The sequence below is a fragment of the Phaenicophaeus curvirostris genome, chromosome 2 (genome assembly GCF_032191515.1).
Source record: "Phaenicophaeus curvirostris isolate KB17595 chromosome 2, BPBGC_Pcur_1.0, whole genome shotgun sequence".
Lineage (NCBI taxonomy): Eukaryota > Metazoa > Chordata > Aves > Cuculiformes > Cuculidae > Phaenicophaeus > Phaenicophaeus curvirostris.
The window spans coordinates 101,418,010-101,435,150 of NC_091393.1; the positions used below are offsets into that span (position 1 = coordinate 101,418,010).

Sequence of the window (17,141 nt, forward strand, 5' to 3'; positions counted from 1 at the left end):
CTTTCATTCTGGGGCATAACCATCACCTGATGAAAACACGAAAAGCTGTGTCTACTCTTTTGTCTTAAATAGAAATAGACAGCATTCACTTTAACAAACCAATTCCAAGAATTTAAATTCTTCTCCTCCACAAAAATTAAGCACAAGAAGAAAATAAACAGAAAGGAAGCTCCAGCACAAGCTGAAGGAGTTAAAAAATAATCTGACTTTTTGGTCTCTTGCATCAGTTTGTTTTGAACACCAGGGCTAGCAAGTACATCAAAACACACATAGAGACATTGTTTATTCTAAGTGCTAGAGTTACAGCCCTGTTTTTAACCCATCAACAACTCCCTATGTCTATCCATTCTATTAAAATCATTTCCAAATTCAACCCCATCAGCTGCAATGCTATCTTCAACTACAAGTCACACTGCAAAAAGTACAGATCTGATAATTCTTAGAGACCCAACTCACCAGAGCAAGACAAATAAGGTGAGTTAAACAAAGCCCTTCGTTACTATCATGACAGAGGTGTTCCAGGCTGCAGTTATTTTTATGGATGCTAAAAAAAGTGAGTGTTCATATTCGAGCTCTTCACATTCTTAAATGCTGCAAAAATTTTCACAAAACATTTGGCTTATGAATTAGGAAAAAAAACCAAACAAACCAAACCAAAACAAGAAACAAGTAAGTAGCCTTCTGCTGTGACTGCTTTAAGACAACTATTGTTTGAATGAAGAAAAGAGTCTCAGAGAGTTAAGTTTGCATTTGTAGAGAGCAAAATAATTCACAGAACTCATCATCTTAATATGGCTCACAAAGCTTCTACAAACACCTTCTTTAACTAAGGTGAGCTCAGGTGACGTACAACACTCAGCCACATTGCCTGTCCTCACCTGGAGGCATGGCTATTTCTTCAGTAATACATCACACAGAACCAAACACTGTCTTGCATCCCCTCAGCTTCCACCTGAAACATAAATGCATATTTGGACATAAGCAATATTTCCCCAGCCATCCCAGAATTATGTGGAAAGAAATAACACAAGCTCACAAAATTTAGACTGGAGAATCTGAATCCCTACAGCACTTTTAGAACTTACAGAATCATAAAATGGTTGGGGTTGGAAGGGACTTTAAAGATCACCCAGTTCCACACTCCATGCCATGGGCAGGGACACCCCCCACTGGATCAGGTTGCTCAAAGCCCAGTCCAACCTAGTCTTGAGCACCTCCAGGGAAGGGGCCTCCATGACTCCTCTGGAAAACCTACTCCAGTGCCTCACCATCCTCATCATGAAGAATTTCTTCCTAATATCTGATCTAAATTTCCCCTCTTTCAGCTCAAAATCGTTCCCCCTCATTCTATCCCTGCACTCCCTGATAAAGAGGCCCTCCCCAGCTTTCCTGGGAAGTACAGGAGGGCTGCTATAAGGTCTCCCCCAAGCCTTCTCTTCTCCAGGCCAAACAACCCGAATTCTCTCAGCCTGTCCTCATATTGGAGGTGCTCCAATCCTCCGATCATCTTTGTGGCTCTCCTCTGGACTCGCTCTGATAGATCTATGTCCTTTCTGTGTTGAGGACTCCAGAACTGAACACAATACTCAGGTGAGGTCTCACAAGAGGAACAGAGGGGCAGAATCACCTACCTCGACCTGCTGGTCAAACGCCTTTGGATGCAGCCTAGGACATAGTTGGCTTTCTGGGCTGCAAACACGCATTGCCAGCCCATGTTGAGCTTCTTATCCACCAACACCCTCAAGTCCTTCTCCGCAGGGCTACTCTCCAGCCATTCTCTGACCAGCCTGCAATTGTGCTTGGGGATTGCCCAAAACCAGGTGCGAGACCTTGCACTTCGCCTTGTTGAACTTCATGAGTTTCGAACAGGCCTACCTCTCAAGCCTGTCTAGGTCACTGTGGAAGGCAACTATACTGAAGCTGATTTTCCTATATAAAAGGAGGCTGGTGTTTCTAAATGTTGATTTATTGATTTGGTTTTGACAGACTTGCCTCTTCGGTGATTCTCCACGAGTGAGAAAAGTGCCTGTTCAAACAGGAAACGCATCACATCAATATCTAGTATTAATTACGTAAAATATCCCTCTTTTTCAGGACTGTGACCTCAAAAGCAGTCTCTGATGAAGAAACAAATGAACTGGGAATTCTGAACTACTGTATGTACTTTGCACAAATTCACATGGCACTGTAGGGCTAGTAGCTTAGCTCATTTAACATAAGCAAAGCTTACTTTGGAGTAAGCTTCTAGTAGCATGAATATTTATAAACCTGTTGATGGACTCCTGGTTGAATGAGTTAGCTCCCACTTAAACCTACCAACACCTTAAAAATCAATTAGCTTCTACAAAGGGGTTTAAAGAAGCATGAAGCTTTATTTAAAGGTAAGCTTTACGATATTGCCAGCAAGTACTGAAAACATTATATACCCAGCTGTCATCTATAATGCAACGAAAATTACACAAGTTGTATAGAATAAATTGTTCCAATAAGGTTACCAGTGTTCCCTGATAAAACTTCAACATATGAAAAACTTGAAAAAAAGCCTTATTAAGCTGGTGCTGAAGTTATTCCTCAATTTGAGGAAACAAATACTGAAACGTTTCTGCCAACAAAAAAAAACCCACCCTTAAAGAATAGTAAAAAGTAGTAAAAGAAAATAAGGAATGTTTTGGCAGCTTGAACAACTTATCATTTCACCATTATTGAACACTTTACATTGGCATTCATAGCTCACAGAATGATCACAAAGCCCTTTTCCATATCCCCTCCCCCCAGTGGTGTCTCTCAGGTGTCTCACCCTGTCCATTATTATCCCAAACACTCCATGGCAGAGTATTTCTTTCTAAACTTACTCCATCCAGTTCTGCTACAGATTTTTAACAAAACCGTGGAGAACTTCCCATAGCCGTTTCAAACAAAAGCTTCTTAGGCCTCCAGACGAAAAGCAAACAGTAATTGAGAGGCTTATATTTCACATGGCAGGAGCTCAGACAATTACCAGGCCAGACTGCTTAAACTCGTAATTGATAAAGAAATTCTACGTATTGATATAGGAGCACAGATCTTACTAAGCCTCTCCATTTGCCAATTAATTTTTGTCACTTCTATTTTAAATAACCCGCTCAGGAATCAAAGAGCTTGCTTTTGTTAAGTTAGTCTATTAACTTCTGCGAGTGCCGTTTTATTTTACAGGTTGCTATAGTTTGCTGTTTAAGAAATCAGTGTGGCAAACAATACAGATATCAAAACATTAACCTCCATATGTCCCACTGAATAACCTGGAGTAGTCTGTAGGGCTGCTAAGGACAATTTTAAACTTTTAAAAACATCAGCACTAGTACTTCCAGATCTTTGCTGTTCTTCAATTTTGAATCAAAACCCCTTCACTCACCCAAAACTCCCCAAATACACCCACCCCTTCCCCCCACAAAAAAAACCCATGAAGCAAACATTTTGCCTGGTTTCTCAAAGACCACAGCAGGCTTTGTTTTTCAGTTCAGAAAGTTATTAGGACAACATAAGACGACTTCAGTTTTGTGAGCAAAAGCCAGCATTTCTAGAAGGATAGACTTCTTTGTGAAGTCTCAAATAGAACATACACAAGAAAGCATGGATTTTTTTTTTCTTTCAAACTCTTAAGCATAAGCTTCCCTTCCATACACCTGGCCACTGCTCAGATGAACACCATCTCACAGTGCTACAAAGGAAGTTTCCTTTGGATACCACGTGGCATTCTACAAAACAGAAGTATCACTTCTAAAAGAGGTTTCACACACACACAGAATCACACAGAATAACCAGGTTGGAAGAGACCCACTGGATCATCGAGTCCAACCGTTCCTATCAAACACTAAACCATATCCCTCAGCACCTCGTCCACCCGTGCCTTAAACACCTCCAGGGAAGGTGAATAAACCACCTCCCTGGGCAGCCTGTTCCAGTGCCCAATGACCCTTTCTGTAAAGAATTTTTTCGTAATGTCCAGCCTAAATCTCCCCTGGCGCAGCTTGAGTCCATTGCCTCTTGTCCTGTCCCCTGTCACTTGGGAGAAGAGGCCAGCACCCTCCTCTCTACAACCTCCTTTCAGGTATCACTGACGATGTATTGCTGTCCCAAAATCCTAATCAAAGGGAAAGTTTTGCTTCAGATGAGCTGACGCAAACTGGAAAGCTTTATCCTAGAAGGGCATTTAAACACTTTATAATATTATCCTCCTCATGGAAATAATTTTTATAATTTTTACATAGTTTTGAAAAAATGCATGCACAGAGTATATTCACTGCATAAGAACTTTTCCATGTGAAAGTTGGCAAGCACGTCCTTCCATTCCTTCAGGGAGCGATGAGACACATGACCATAGCCTGTTGAGTTTACACCACCACAGACATGCCAGTCTCTGCCCCTACATCAGTCCTATTTACATCTAATAGATAAGTATTCCTCACGCAGATTTCTTTTATCTGTGGGCAAACCAAGCTCACCTGAATCACACCGTGGAAAGCAGCTGTAAGGCTGAGGAACACAGCAGCTGCAGCAAGCAGGATACACCATGAATTTAGGAAACATAGACAAGGGGGATACACAAGTGATATTAGAAATGCTGACAAATAAACTCTCTAAGACTAATTCTGGGCATTTAGAAAGCAAGCATCCTTTAATCACATCTGGGCAACACAAGTGAGTGATCTCCATCAATCTTGTGTAGCAAGACAAGAGCTGGGGACAGAATACTTTTCCCGCTTATATGCATATGTATTAATTTAATGAGAAATCTTATGCATATTCTATTACTATCCAAGGACTAATTCTAATGTTATTATGAACTCCACAACAGTTAAAATACTTGCTGATTTGGAGCTGGCTCCAGCTCTGTTTGACTCTACATTTGAGAAAGGCTGCAAAGAGAAGTGATAGTGGAAAACACTTCTGCTCATCAGATTACACTGCACACAAGGCATTATCAGCTACAGAGAGTGAACTGTGTCTGGAAAATGGTATCTGTTCACAAAGGCTTAAAGAGATAGGATGAGGAGCAACTGGAATAAATTAGAGGGACAGATTTAGGCTTGACATAAAGAATAAATTCTTCACCATGACAGTGGTGAGGCCCTGGCACAGGCTGCCCAGGGAAGCTGTGGCTGCCCCATCCCTGGGGGTGTTCCAGGCCAGGCTGGATGGGGCCTTGGGCAGCCTGGGCTGTGGGAGGTGTCCCTGCCCATCTCACAGGGGTTGGAACTGGGTGATCTTTAAGGTCCCTTCCAACCCTAACTATTCTATAATTCTACGAAAAACGTTGCTTGAAAGAAACATGCTGTCAGAGGGACAACCCACCAGACTTCCAAATGCTACAAGCACTTAGACAAAACTTCATTCTGCCTAAACTTAAATCAAGAGCATTCCTCTTCTTGTAAGGGCGGCTGCTTCTTGCACGGCAGGCACCACCCTCCCAGCCCGCAGGGGCCTGGGCACAGGGCAGCGCCCTCCCCCACCCCGTGCTCTCAGCTCTGGACCCCCTTTTCCAGAGCGGACCCCGCAGCCCCCGCCATGCCCCCCGCTCCCCGAGGTTCGGCCCCGTTCCCGCGCCCCCAGCGGGGCCGAGCGCGCGCGGCTCGCCTGAGCCAATGGGCGCGGGCGGGGCCGCCTTTGAGCGGCAGCCGGGCAGCGGCCCGCCCCCCGGCACGCGCGCCAGCCCCTCTCCCCTCCCCCCGCCCGCCCCTCCGAGGCGCGCGGGTGACGGGCGGCGCCGGCGGCCAATGGGCGCGCGCGGCGCGCGCGCGGCGGCCGGTCTCGGGGCCAATGGGAGCGGCGGCTGGGCGGAGGCCCGAGGTTTCCAAACGCTCCGCGGCGCCATGGGCTGAAAACTAAACCGAGATGGAATCTCCCAGTCTGAACCGGTTTGAGCCGGTTCCGAGTCTGTGGCGTTAGGAGTGGGGGGGGGGCGAGAGAGAGGCGCCGCGCTCAGTCCCTGCCGCCGCGCTCGCAGGGGACCCCGCGGGAGGAGCCGCCGCCGGCGCAGCGCGGGGGGCGAAGCGTAGCGCGAGCCGAGGTGGTGGTGGTGGGGGGGGGCGGGCCATGGGGCTGCTCTGAGCGCCGAGGGCAGCGCGGGAGCCGCCGCGGACGCAGCGCGCGGGCCCGGCCTGCGCACCCAGCGGCGCGGGGCCGCCCCCAGGTACGGGCCCTCCCGCGCCTCTCGCCCGGGGCCGCGCGGGGAACGGGGCGCGGGGCGGCGGCGCCGGGAGCGCGGAGCCGGGGGGCCGCGCGCGCCTCCCCGCCCTGCCCCCGGCCTCGTGCGGGGTTTTGCGCGGAGGGAGGCTATTTTTGGTAGCTTAGATTTTTTTTTTTTTAATTATTATTTTAATTTTTTTTTTTGCTGTTGTCGTCGCCGTGCGTTTAGAAACTTCGGTCGTTCGCCCCTACTTTTTTGAAGGAAGAGGCTGTGGGAAACACCTAGAGGTAAGTGAGCGGGGGCGCCGGGAGGGCGCGGGGGCGCGAGGGGAGCGGCCCCGCGCGGAGCCTCGGCCGCGGCTGGAGCGGCGTGGGGGGCTCCGGGGAGGGATCCGGGGGTCTTGGGGCGGGCGTTTAAAACCAGGCTTGGGGTGCAGGAGCCTGTAAGAAACGCCTTTAGGTTAGCGAGCGCCCGGGAGCCGGGGGTGCCGTGGGGAACGGGGCGAGGGGGTGAGAGGGCGCAGGGCCTTGACTGGAGAAGGATAAGGCGGGGGGGGGTGCTCCGGGGAGGGACCCCGGGGATCTGTGGGGGCCTTTAAAACCGGGCTTGGGACGCGGGAGCCTGTAAGAAGCCCCTCTAGGTGAGTGAATGCCTAGGCTGCGGGGGGTGCCGTGAGGAACGCGGTGGGGGCTGGGGAGGCGCGGAGCCTTGGCCGTGGAGGGTAAGGCGTGGGGGGGGCTCCCGGGAGGAACCCTGGGGGGGGGGGGGCGCGTATAAAATCGGGTTTGGGGGCGCAAAAAGCTGTGAGGAACACGTAGATCGGTGAGCGTTCGGGTTGCGCGGGGCGGGGGGGGGGGCGCTCGGCCGCGGTGCGGGGGCGGGAGGGGAGCGGAGCCTTGGCCGCGGCGTGAGGGGCTCGGGGGGGCGTTCGAAACCGGGTTCGGGGTGCGAGCATCCTAGGCCCGGCGGGGCGGACCCCCCCCCCCCGCCCTTCTCCGTGCCGGGGGTGGGGGTGGCGGGACGGCGCCCGTGCCGAAGTAGGGACATAATCTGTGAATTATTAGGAGTGGAAGTTTCCAGAAATATTTTTGTGTGCCTGTGCAGCAGTATTGAAAGGTCCGCCTGGATCACGTGGGGGCCCTGCATGGAGCCCGCCGAGGGAGGGAGGGAGGGGCCGCGCTCCGCAGCGCCCGCGCCCCCCGCCCGCAGCGCTGCCGGGGAAGGCGGGGGGGGGGGGGTCCCGGGGGGCGCGGCGCTTTCCCCGCGTCGGCGGGCGCACGTGCGTGGAGCGGCGGTGGCAGGAACCGCGTCCTTGTGGCCGCCTCACGGGCGGCGCGAACGCCTTTGCGATCTGCTTCGCGCCGGAGGAATTTACGAGTGATGTAACTAAATCTCTGGAAGTGGGTAGTGGGGCGGGAATTCGCTGGCGTTCGGTAGCGGAATTGCACGCTTGGGAGCGGGGCGGAGTGACTCTCCTAGGCTTTGGGTTTTTAATTGCCGCCCCCAGTGAGCTTTTAAGTAGCCGCGCTGAAGGTGCTCTAGGGTTCATTGTGACTGCTTCGCGCTGGTTACTGTTAGAACGTGCGTTCTTGTTCCTGTGCGCTACGTGTTTAAATTAATCGGGTATATTGTAATAACCTGACTGCTATGTTAAACTTAAAGGTCCAGGGTCATCGGGAGTTGGTATAACTGTGTAAACAGTGGCGTAAATGCAGTTCTTTTGACCTTCGGTAGATGTCAGATTTCTGCTATGTTGTAGTTTAGTTTGTCTCTTTTTTTTTTTTTTAACTTATTATCTGCTTTTGTTTCTGTTTCCCTATTTATTGGCAGTGGAAGAATTGGTTAGTGACAGCTCTTGGAGCTGAGGTTTAAACCTGCTTTGGCATTCAGATGTGATGAGGGGGAAAAAATTCTGGGGGTAGAGTAAATGAGAGGTTGTAAGCTTCACGTGGGTGTGCTGTTAGGAGTAGGAAATGGAGTGGATTGCAGTTGGTGTTTACCACAAAGCCGCCATTTCTGTGTTTCAGTTTGGGAGTAGGTAGGTCATTTTGAAGATAATGCTGGGAGTGGCAGAGGGCCCTATTGAGAACGCTTCCTTTCTGTTTCCATGTGGCTCTTAACTTCTCCTCGTCACGTGGCTCCTCATTAGCACTCTTACGACTGCGTAAAAATCGCAGAAAGAGGCTTAAGGCTGAAACGAATGGCCCTACCTGAGCAACGACTGACTTGCAGCGTTTTTTCTAGCTTGAAAACAGCTTTCCCGGCTCACGGTTCAGCCATGGAGACCAAATCTGAACAAAAGGGGCGTGCCTGAACACCCGCCTGGAACGCTCGGAGCTGCAGCGCCTATTAACTGATGCAGTTTCCTTCTAGCAGTGCTGCTCTGGGCCCTTGCGGGAGGGAAAGTTTTCAAGTGTTCCGAGTTGAAAGAACGAAATCAGCCTTCTCTGATGTTTTGGTTTTTTTGCTTTAATACTTAACTTTGCAATTTTGAACGCTCTTGGAGCTGGGGAGGAAAAGGACAGACCTGGAGTGTTAGTTTTGAATTATTTTATTTCCTATGTGGTGTTTATTTCCCTCTGATTTTCCAGGTAGATGTTGTAAAAAAGCTGACTGGATGTTGAGCTGGAGCCCTCAAAATGATCATGTTGGCAAAGGAATGTTGAGGAATTTTTTTTTAATTCAAGATACAACTGAAAAGTTTGAGTCTTGAAGTTAATATTCTCTGTATAGAAGTAAATGAAATTTCCTGATGCTGTTTGCAAATATGCATTTCTAAGCAAAAGATTTTCCTTGTCTGTATGCTACTGTAGAACTTTCAGTTAATTAGCCGTTGCTTGGGTTGAGGCACAGGTTTGTCTTGCTCTTTCCATATGAGCGTGACTTAAATACATGAGGCGTATAACAAATTCTTACTTGCCCATGAAGATAGTTAGAGCAGATCTGACTTCTGGCTTACTCTGAGTTGTCTGGAGGGTGATTCTGGAAGAGTTTCAGATTGTATCTTTCTGAGTATGCAGATAGCTCTACTGCAACTTTTTGAGGGGTCTTTCTGCTTTCCAGTCTACTGGCTGTTTCTCAAGTGAGCAGCTTTAGATGAAATTTGTAACTTCAGGGAGGAAGCTGAAAAGGAGGGTGTATTGCAAGAGGGCTGCTGTAGAGGAGAGGGTATGACTTTGTGTTACAGTTGCCAGTGACTTTGAAAAGAGGGTAAGAAGCTTGATCGGCTGCTTCTAAAGTGGGGAGGGGTGCGAAAGGGGTAGAGTATAATTTGCTATCCATAGTTCTGTGGCTCCTCGCATATTTTCTTGCTTTTATCTTGTACCAGTCTCTGGCTGTTAAGCATCTTACATGTACTCCCACAATCACACACACCCCACCTGACTTCCTTTGCATAATACCGAGGCTGCTGTATCTAGGACAAAGAGTTAATGCCTGTATTGCTGGTTTTATGGGACCTGAAACCTCCAGTAGAATTCCATTTTAGTTTGAAGTGGTTTGCTGTGGTACTCAGAGTAACCTGCTGATGTAACTGTCCCCTTACTTCATCCTATCAAAGTGCCTTCAAACTCTCAGCTTTTTTAGTTTCAACAGTAATTTTTTTACTTGCATGCAGTTGACTTGTAAGGGTTTTTTTTCCTCAAAGTGTTTGATAAATGGCATCTGGTTAATTTCTTACTATGTATGTAGATCACATTCCACTTCCGTAAACAGTTGTCTAAAAGCTTTTAGAAGTGATCTTCTAAATGTTGTGTGTTGGCCTCGGAAGCTCAAAATTGGACGGAGATTGCTGGTATAGGTCTTGGCTGTAATTATGTGAGTTCTTTCTTTCTACTGGCAGACTTAGTGATTTACACGTTTAGGAACTGGTGGGGCTTGATACGTCTTTTGAAATGAGTTTTGGCTTGAAAGACGGCGCATTGACTAGTCAGACTGTTGTTACATGTTGTACCTGCTGAAGACCCTGAGAATTTAGTTGGGGTAGTGATGTGTGACTTCCTCAGAGTCTGTCCTGCCACTTAGTTGCTCAACAATTGATGGAGTGTCGTATTCAGTGCTATGTAGTACTCTTAACCATCTCGTTTGAATGAGATGAGCTATATTAAGTTGATGCAGTTGCCTTACAGCTAGACCTAGTAATAATTTCTTATTAACTGATCAAAATACTTCTTGTTTTGCAGTAATCTATGCCAGCAATTATGACAATGTTAGCAGACCATGCAGCTCGTCAGCTGCTGGATTTTAACCAGAAACTGGATATCAATCTTTTGGACAATGTGGTGAACTGTTTGTACCATGGAGAAGGCGCGCAGGTAAGGTGGACTTAAAACTGATGTTTATTGACTATGTTTAACCTTATAACAAATCAGTTGAGCAAAATGAATTACTTTCAATAAAACCCAGTAATATTAGTGAATTTACTCTGCTAGGGACTGGAATATCGCTTGTAATTCATGTGTCCTGGTTTAAAAGCAGACCTCGTGTAACGAGAATTGAAATAATAGTTAGAAAAATGTTAGCTTAGTGTGTGCTCATTTCTAGCAAGCCTTTTGCTGTTGAAAGGTATGAACAAGTACAGTTTGGAAAGGGAACTTTGGCTTGCAGCTTGCCTTTTCTGACTTAGTTCTTCACGAAGGCATGAGTTACTGTTATTGTTGTGAACAGGATTGTGAGGCAATAAATATAATGTTGGCTTTGCTGAAGAATTGTATTTAAAAGAAAAACCTTAATGTTGGTATTTCTGTATTTGTACTTATAAAGAAGCATGTCTCTCAGTTCGGCGGTTCTTGTGTCTGTATTTGCTTATATTGTCTTGAAAGTGAATCTTCTATTGCTTTATCTAGTTCTTTAACTGCTCTGGAAATAAGATTAAAACGTTGAAAGTAAGTATTGCTACAGAGGTGTTTGCACAGTTCCTCTTCTGGCAAATTTTAATTATTCATGCTTAACAAATTGGGAGTTTGTCAGGCATCTCTTAACCGAGATATTTTTGCAACCATAAGAAGTTAATTAAAATGAGAAAAAGTAGCTGATGCTTTGCTTTCTAACTGTTACAGTGAACAATAATAGAGTTAGAAAAATGGAGTATGAGCATCTTTTAAAAAAAACCCCAACCTTTTGTAAGTCTTACTATTGTGAATTCCTACAGGTTCTGAATTACTTTGCTGGTTTTTGAAATACTCTATTCTGAGTTTCATAAATTCAAATAGTTAGTTATAATCTAGTTTTTTGAAATGATCGTATAACAGAAGACTGCTTCTAGCTTTTGCATTCAAAGTATGGAATTCAGAGTGCTTGTTTTGTAAGGGATGTGTTTGTTTACTGTACTGTCTTACTATAAGCACCACCTATTCTGTGTTGTTCAGTTTGAATGGGGTTTAAGAGGTTGGGAAGGCTTGTAAGGTGGACAGAGGATTAACACTTCAGTACAATGATCAAATTACCATTGTTCTGGTACTGTGAGAAGTTGCTTCACCTAAAGCAGCTGGGTATAGTCTCTGGTGTTTAGAAAATGCAATAATAAGCAAAAATTCAAGAGAAGATGCTTAAAAAGCAAAAGTGAATTACGACGTAAACTTTCAGTACATGTACTAATAGGTGTCACCTTAATGAAAATTTAATTTTCTATAGGTGGAGACATATTTCAGTGAGCTCTTACCTCTTCTAAAGAATTCAAAAGTTCCTGCAGGGAAAAAAAAATGCTTCTCTGTGGAGCCCTGCAGCTCAAGTCATGACTTAAAGGATGACAGGAATAATAGAAGTTGAGGAAACTGAATGTTAAAATTGATATATTAACAGTGGTTTGCCTGTTATAGATTACAGTAGTATTAGGGTAAAAAAAGGTTTAGAATGCAGGTTGGTTGGCCCATGCTGAACTTACTTTCAGATTCACCTGTATCTTGCTCTTGCTTAATTCTTATTTCTGCTTGCAAAATTCTTACCTGCTGATCTGTATTAGGCAAGAAAGAAGCTCTTTTCTGTCCCAGACTTTTTTTTTCTTTCTTATTCTTGGTTTTCTTTGGTATACTTCTGAAAAGAATGAATGTCCCTAATCCTGCTCCAGCACAACACATGACTAAGGAGACTCATAGGTGTTTATGTAGACTCATCCCAGAACCTTAATTCCACTGTTCTCTTAGACCTTCCTTTGTCCAGAAGAATCGTTTGCTACCTGGGTTTCTTCATTAGTAGCAACAACATAGTGAGGCTCTGGTATTTATTGAAGTATTACTGTTAAGTTATATTGGTTTTATGAAACTACAGGAATTGATGCCCAGAAAAGGGATTGGTGGGTATGAGAGTAAACTTTTCCATTCTTGGAAGAATGGTATTGACCATATTGTTGGTGTTGAAGTTCATTCCTATGATACGTCACCAGCTTTAAAAGCACTGAGAAGGCCAATATACGTTGGTTGACCCTGGAAATAATATAGCTGTCCTTCCCTCTTACACTAAACTACATCAAAAGTGCTCTTGTTAGTTTTAAGCTCATACTGTAAGAGTATATGATTTATGGCTTTGGGACTAAAAAGGAATAATTGCGTGGTACTTTGCCATATCAAATCTGCAGGGACTTATTTGCCAATCAAAGTCAGTATCAGTCTGGGAATTGGTCCACTATGCTCAATTATTTTAAGTAGGGATTCCAGTGTTGTACAGCTTTTAGACATCCTTGCTCCTTACCATTGTAGCTTTCAGTTTTAATTTGGTAATTACCTTACTCAATTTGCCTATTTTTTCTGTTATATATATATATATAGATACAGATTTTAGGTCTTTGTGGGGTTTCTGTCTTACTGAAAATACACGTTTTCTTACACCAGTTGATAATTAGTGCAGATATGTTCTTATAGCAGACTAGAAATCTGCACAGCTGTAATAAGTTATAACTATTGAAGTTAATCCTAAAGTAAAGCTTTAACTGCTCTGCAATTCCATTGAATATGCTCTACAGTGCAGTGAAAAAATGAAAAAAGTTTTTAATTGTGATGTGAAACATTTATCTTCTTGGTAAGACAGTGGTGCTTGTAGGGGGTATAATGTGCAGCGAGATTTGTTAGTACACTGCATTTTTTGAAATAGCTGCCCCCAGAAGTGCTTTTGGACATGGAGACTTCTGGAAGGATAGCTGAAATGAGTTCAGCTGTGTTAGTGAGTAATTTCCTCAGATGAGGTTTTGCAAGTTACTGAAACTGTAGTATCCAGTACAGTAATGGGTAATGTCAATCCCCACGAAGAACAAACCATTAGCGTGACCGACTCCCTCCACCTCCCCCTTCCCCATAAGTTTTTATTATTGGTTTGTAAGCTGTTAGATACATCAAGGGCTTCCTAAGAAGTAGGGATCAGAGACCTCTAGTGCTTGCTTTGTAGTTCTTCAAAATAAAATCCCATGTCAACAGCTTTGCAGTGTGATAGAGTACTCTTTAAAACTGGCATTTTATATCAATGCTTCCAGTAGAACTAGAAAGTTTGGGTGCCCTTGAATAAAATTTTATCTTGATCACTTGAATGGAGAAAACTTCACTCCCTAGCATTGTTTTCTCCATGATATGTGCTGTTTTCCTGTTCACTGCTGGTCTAGATGAATCATTCAGTATGGAAGAGTGGAAGTAAGTAAATTACTGTCTTGTATCAAGGTGTTTTTGGAGTTGGGTTGTTAATAAGCTTTTAATTGTCACACAGGGGAGGCTTAAGGGACTTGTTGCTCTTAATTGAGTTCTGCTTAACTCTGGATAAGTGATTTAAAGAGATGTTATATATTAATGTTTTCACTCAGTATATAATTTCTTAAATAATCTAATACTTTTTTTTAATAAAACTTGCTTTTAGCAAAGAATGGCACAGGAAGTCTTGACTCACTTAAAAGAACATCCTGATGCATGGACAAGAGTTGACACTATTTTGGAGTTCTCTCAGAATATGAATACCAAAGTAAGCAAGTAAACTTTTATTTGATTTTCCTCTTTCTTTCATTCATAAACTTTGAGGAAGGTATCTCTTTTTTAGCCATAGACTTTCTTTACTCAAACCACTTTTTTCTATTGTCTTGTTCCCAACGTTGGCTTTAAAGAAGAATTGTAAAGAGACAAAATATATAAACCTCCTTTTACATTGACAAGAGTTTTTCGCTTTTTTTGACAAAAAAAGAGAGAGCTAAATTGGACATACAGGGTTTTTTTTATCAAGGCACATAGAATGGTTCCAATGATCAGTGTGGGTCTGTATTCATCTGAATAATGAAAATTCTCCTAGAGCCACATTTTGTCCTTGGGTAAGTGCTTGGCTGTTTTTGATTGTAATGAGAGCCCTATGCACGTAACTGAGGAGAGAATTTGTCCCTAGGTGTATTGAAGATAAAAAGGAAACCTTATTAGGCCAAGATTTTGAGCAATCAATGAAAGTTAAGCACCCCAAACTTTATCTAGTAGATTAGTCTTTACTAGTATGCCGAATGCGCTTGTTTTGTACTGCTGCTTTAAATCCATCCATTGTGGTTGAGATGAAGAGGGACAGCATTCAGGTTTTTTCTACAATTTTAAATGCTTTACCTAAGAATTCTGAAGTTTGAACTGAAAAATTGGTCGAAGTGTGTTTTCACTGTCTTAAGTTTGATTATTTTCTCAAATAACTGACATGCATGTTTTTCTGCTTGATACACGCTGTGTTCGAACAGAAAATAATGGTGTTTGGATGGTTTCTGAAATCAGGTGGTATTGATGAAACAGTTCCTTTTTTTTCCACTGCTGTCTGAAGTTTAGGGGAATACAGTTTAAAGAACTTCCTCAAAGTGCTAACCTTTAAGTAACAGTGTTTGCCTGTTTGCTTGCCTGGTAAACTTTGCTTTTTATACTGACAGACATTACTAATGTTTAAGTTGATTTATCAACAGTATTTTTAAAAACTCAAATTTGTCTTGTGAAAAATGAGATGATTAGAGGAACAGAAAGAAAGCAACAGGTAAAGAATTCTTCAATTTACATAAATTGCAAATGATTTGGTGCTAAATTTGTGCACTATGACATTTGGCTTTTATGCAATCATATTTTTTCTTTAATTAAAAGCTGTTAACACTACCTGATATTAATCATAATGTTCCATTATGTTGATTGCTTGTAATAGGAAGAAAAGGGGTGTCTTCCTGTGCAACTGACACAGCTAGGCTTTGACGGCAGGCCTCCACAAGGTCTACCCTTTTGATTCCCTTTAACTGAATTCTGTTCATCGATTGTTTTTGTTTCTTGGGAGGTGGGAGGGAAAGGGATTCGGTGCATAGAATAAGGGTGCCATAGAAATTTCTACCATAGGGATCATTTCATGCTTTTTTTCAGTCTTTGCTGTTGCCTGTCCCTCATCTTCATAACTGAGCAGTGAATTGCTATCAGATAATTAGAAATAAGCAAACCAAGAACAAATGAATTTTTAAAGACTTCTGTTTTGTGCATAGCTTAAATGTGTTTGCTTGTAGTGTTGCAGTAGTTGATTAAAAAGTACACTTCTGGTAGTTCAAATGTCTAAGCTAGTATTTGGTGTCAGATAAGTGTTTGGGGCTTGCTGTATCTCATTATCAGGAAATATGAAAAATTGGAGCCATCAAATCAAATTACGCTTAAAAATGAAATAATCAACAGGAAGCCCCTTGCAGAGCGTTCAGGCAGGCTGGTGAAGCCTTTAGACGTGGTATGGCAAGAAGTGCAGATTGTATACAGTGATTTTATTACTGTTGCCATTTCATTTCATGGGGAAGCGTTAGGAAAAAAGGAATAATAGTACCAGTACCTGAGGAAGAGATGAAGGTGCACTACTAGAAGGCAGGATTGAAGTCATGTTTGCAAAAGAAAAACGTAGAGCAGAAATGTAGAGCATGAACCTATTTGCAGTTAAGGGGACATGAATCTGAAATAGATATCTGAGTAGATGAGGGATAAGTGTGGCAGATTTCTAGAGTTGCAAGTCCTTTTCTTTGACTCAGAGGAAGTCCTAACGGGGGAAACACAAGACTAAAGGTGAGATCCCTCCTTAGTTGGTCAGGCTTTTCATTTTTGTTTGGTTGACTAGTGCTTTTGTACAACAAAACTTCATGTATCATTCTGGTCTTAAAAGCTAAATTAATTCACTTGTGGAAAAACAGTTTGGAAGCAAAAAAGCTGTTATCTGAAAATGCTATCAATACATATGCCTGTAGAATTTAGAAATGTAGCTAGAGTTTAGATCCACTTCAGGAAAGTTAACACTATCCAGGATCAGCGTTCATACTTGCAACGTTGTTAGAAACCTGCTGTAAGTATGTTTTGTATGGTGAGCCAGGATTAGTTGCAGATGGATCTGTAATCTGTAGCAGTGGCTGAAATCGCTTGTGAAGTGAAGCATTTTGCTTAAAAACTTTTCACACATTTTTCATATATTGATGTTCTCTTGGTTTCATTTAGCTTAATATTAAGTAAATCAGCTAGATTTTTAATAAGTACATGAAGTTTTGCTGCTGACCATGAAGAAAATATACCCTGCCAACTTCCTGTTAATGCATTTTTTTTTTCTCTGTACCCAAGGATTTGGAAGATGACAAGATTTTGCAAATGCAGGATGTGTATGTGAAGCTGGTGGAAGCTTGGGTTGGATAGAGAAGCAAAGGGATGTAGGTTATGCGAAGATGAGAACAGCAAAAATGATATTTTGATACAATGTAGTTTGGGACAGGCTACATTGTGGTTCTTTAATTACATTGAGGTTTATGTGATCCCTTTGGTTGAAATACTAATGATCCTTCTTTGTATAACTAACCGGTTTAAAGAGGAACTCTTATTCTCAGCCAAACTTTGTGAAAACTTGCGTTTACCTTTCAGGCATTGATGTGATATTTTTTTCTTCCCAGTCCACTGCAGATAAAGTAAATGCAAAGCTCCTCATCCCCTTTTCTCTCCTGTCCATTCACACTAATGGGGTTTTACACATTAAAATTTTTTGGTCATATCAC

The 17,141-nt window shown here is 43.5% G+C and overlaps 1 protein-coding gene across 1 annotated transcript in view; it reads left to right on the plus strand.

The window, feature by feature from the left end:
- Positions 1–6,394: 6,394 nt before the first annotated feature.
- XPO1 (exportin 1) overlaps positions 6,395–17,141 on the plus strand; it is a 37,305-nt gene continuing 26,558 nt past the window's right edge. The window contains exons 1-3 of the mRNA XM_069850168.1: positions 6,395–6,453; positions 10,348–10,479; positions 14,000–14,101. Coding sequence (XP_069706269.1) covers positions 10,354–10,479; positions 14,000–14,101 — 228 coding nt within the window. The 5' untranslated portion in view covers positions 6,395–6,453; positions 10,348–10,353. The remainder of the gene's footprint in view (positions 6,454–10,347; positions 10,480–13,999; positions 14,102–17,141) is intronic.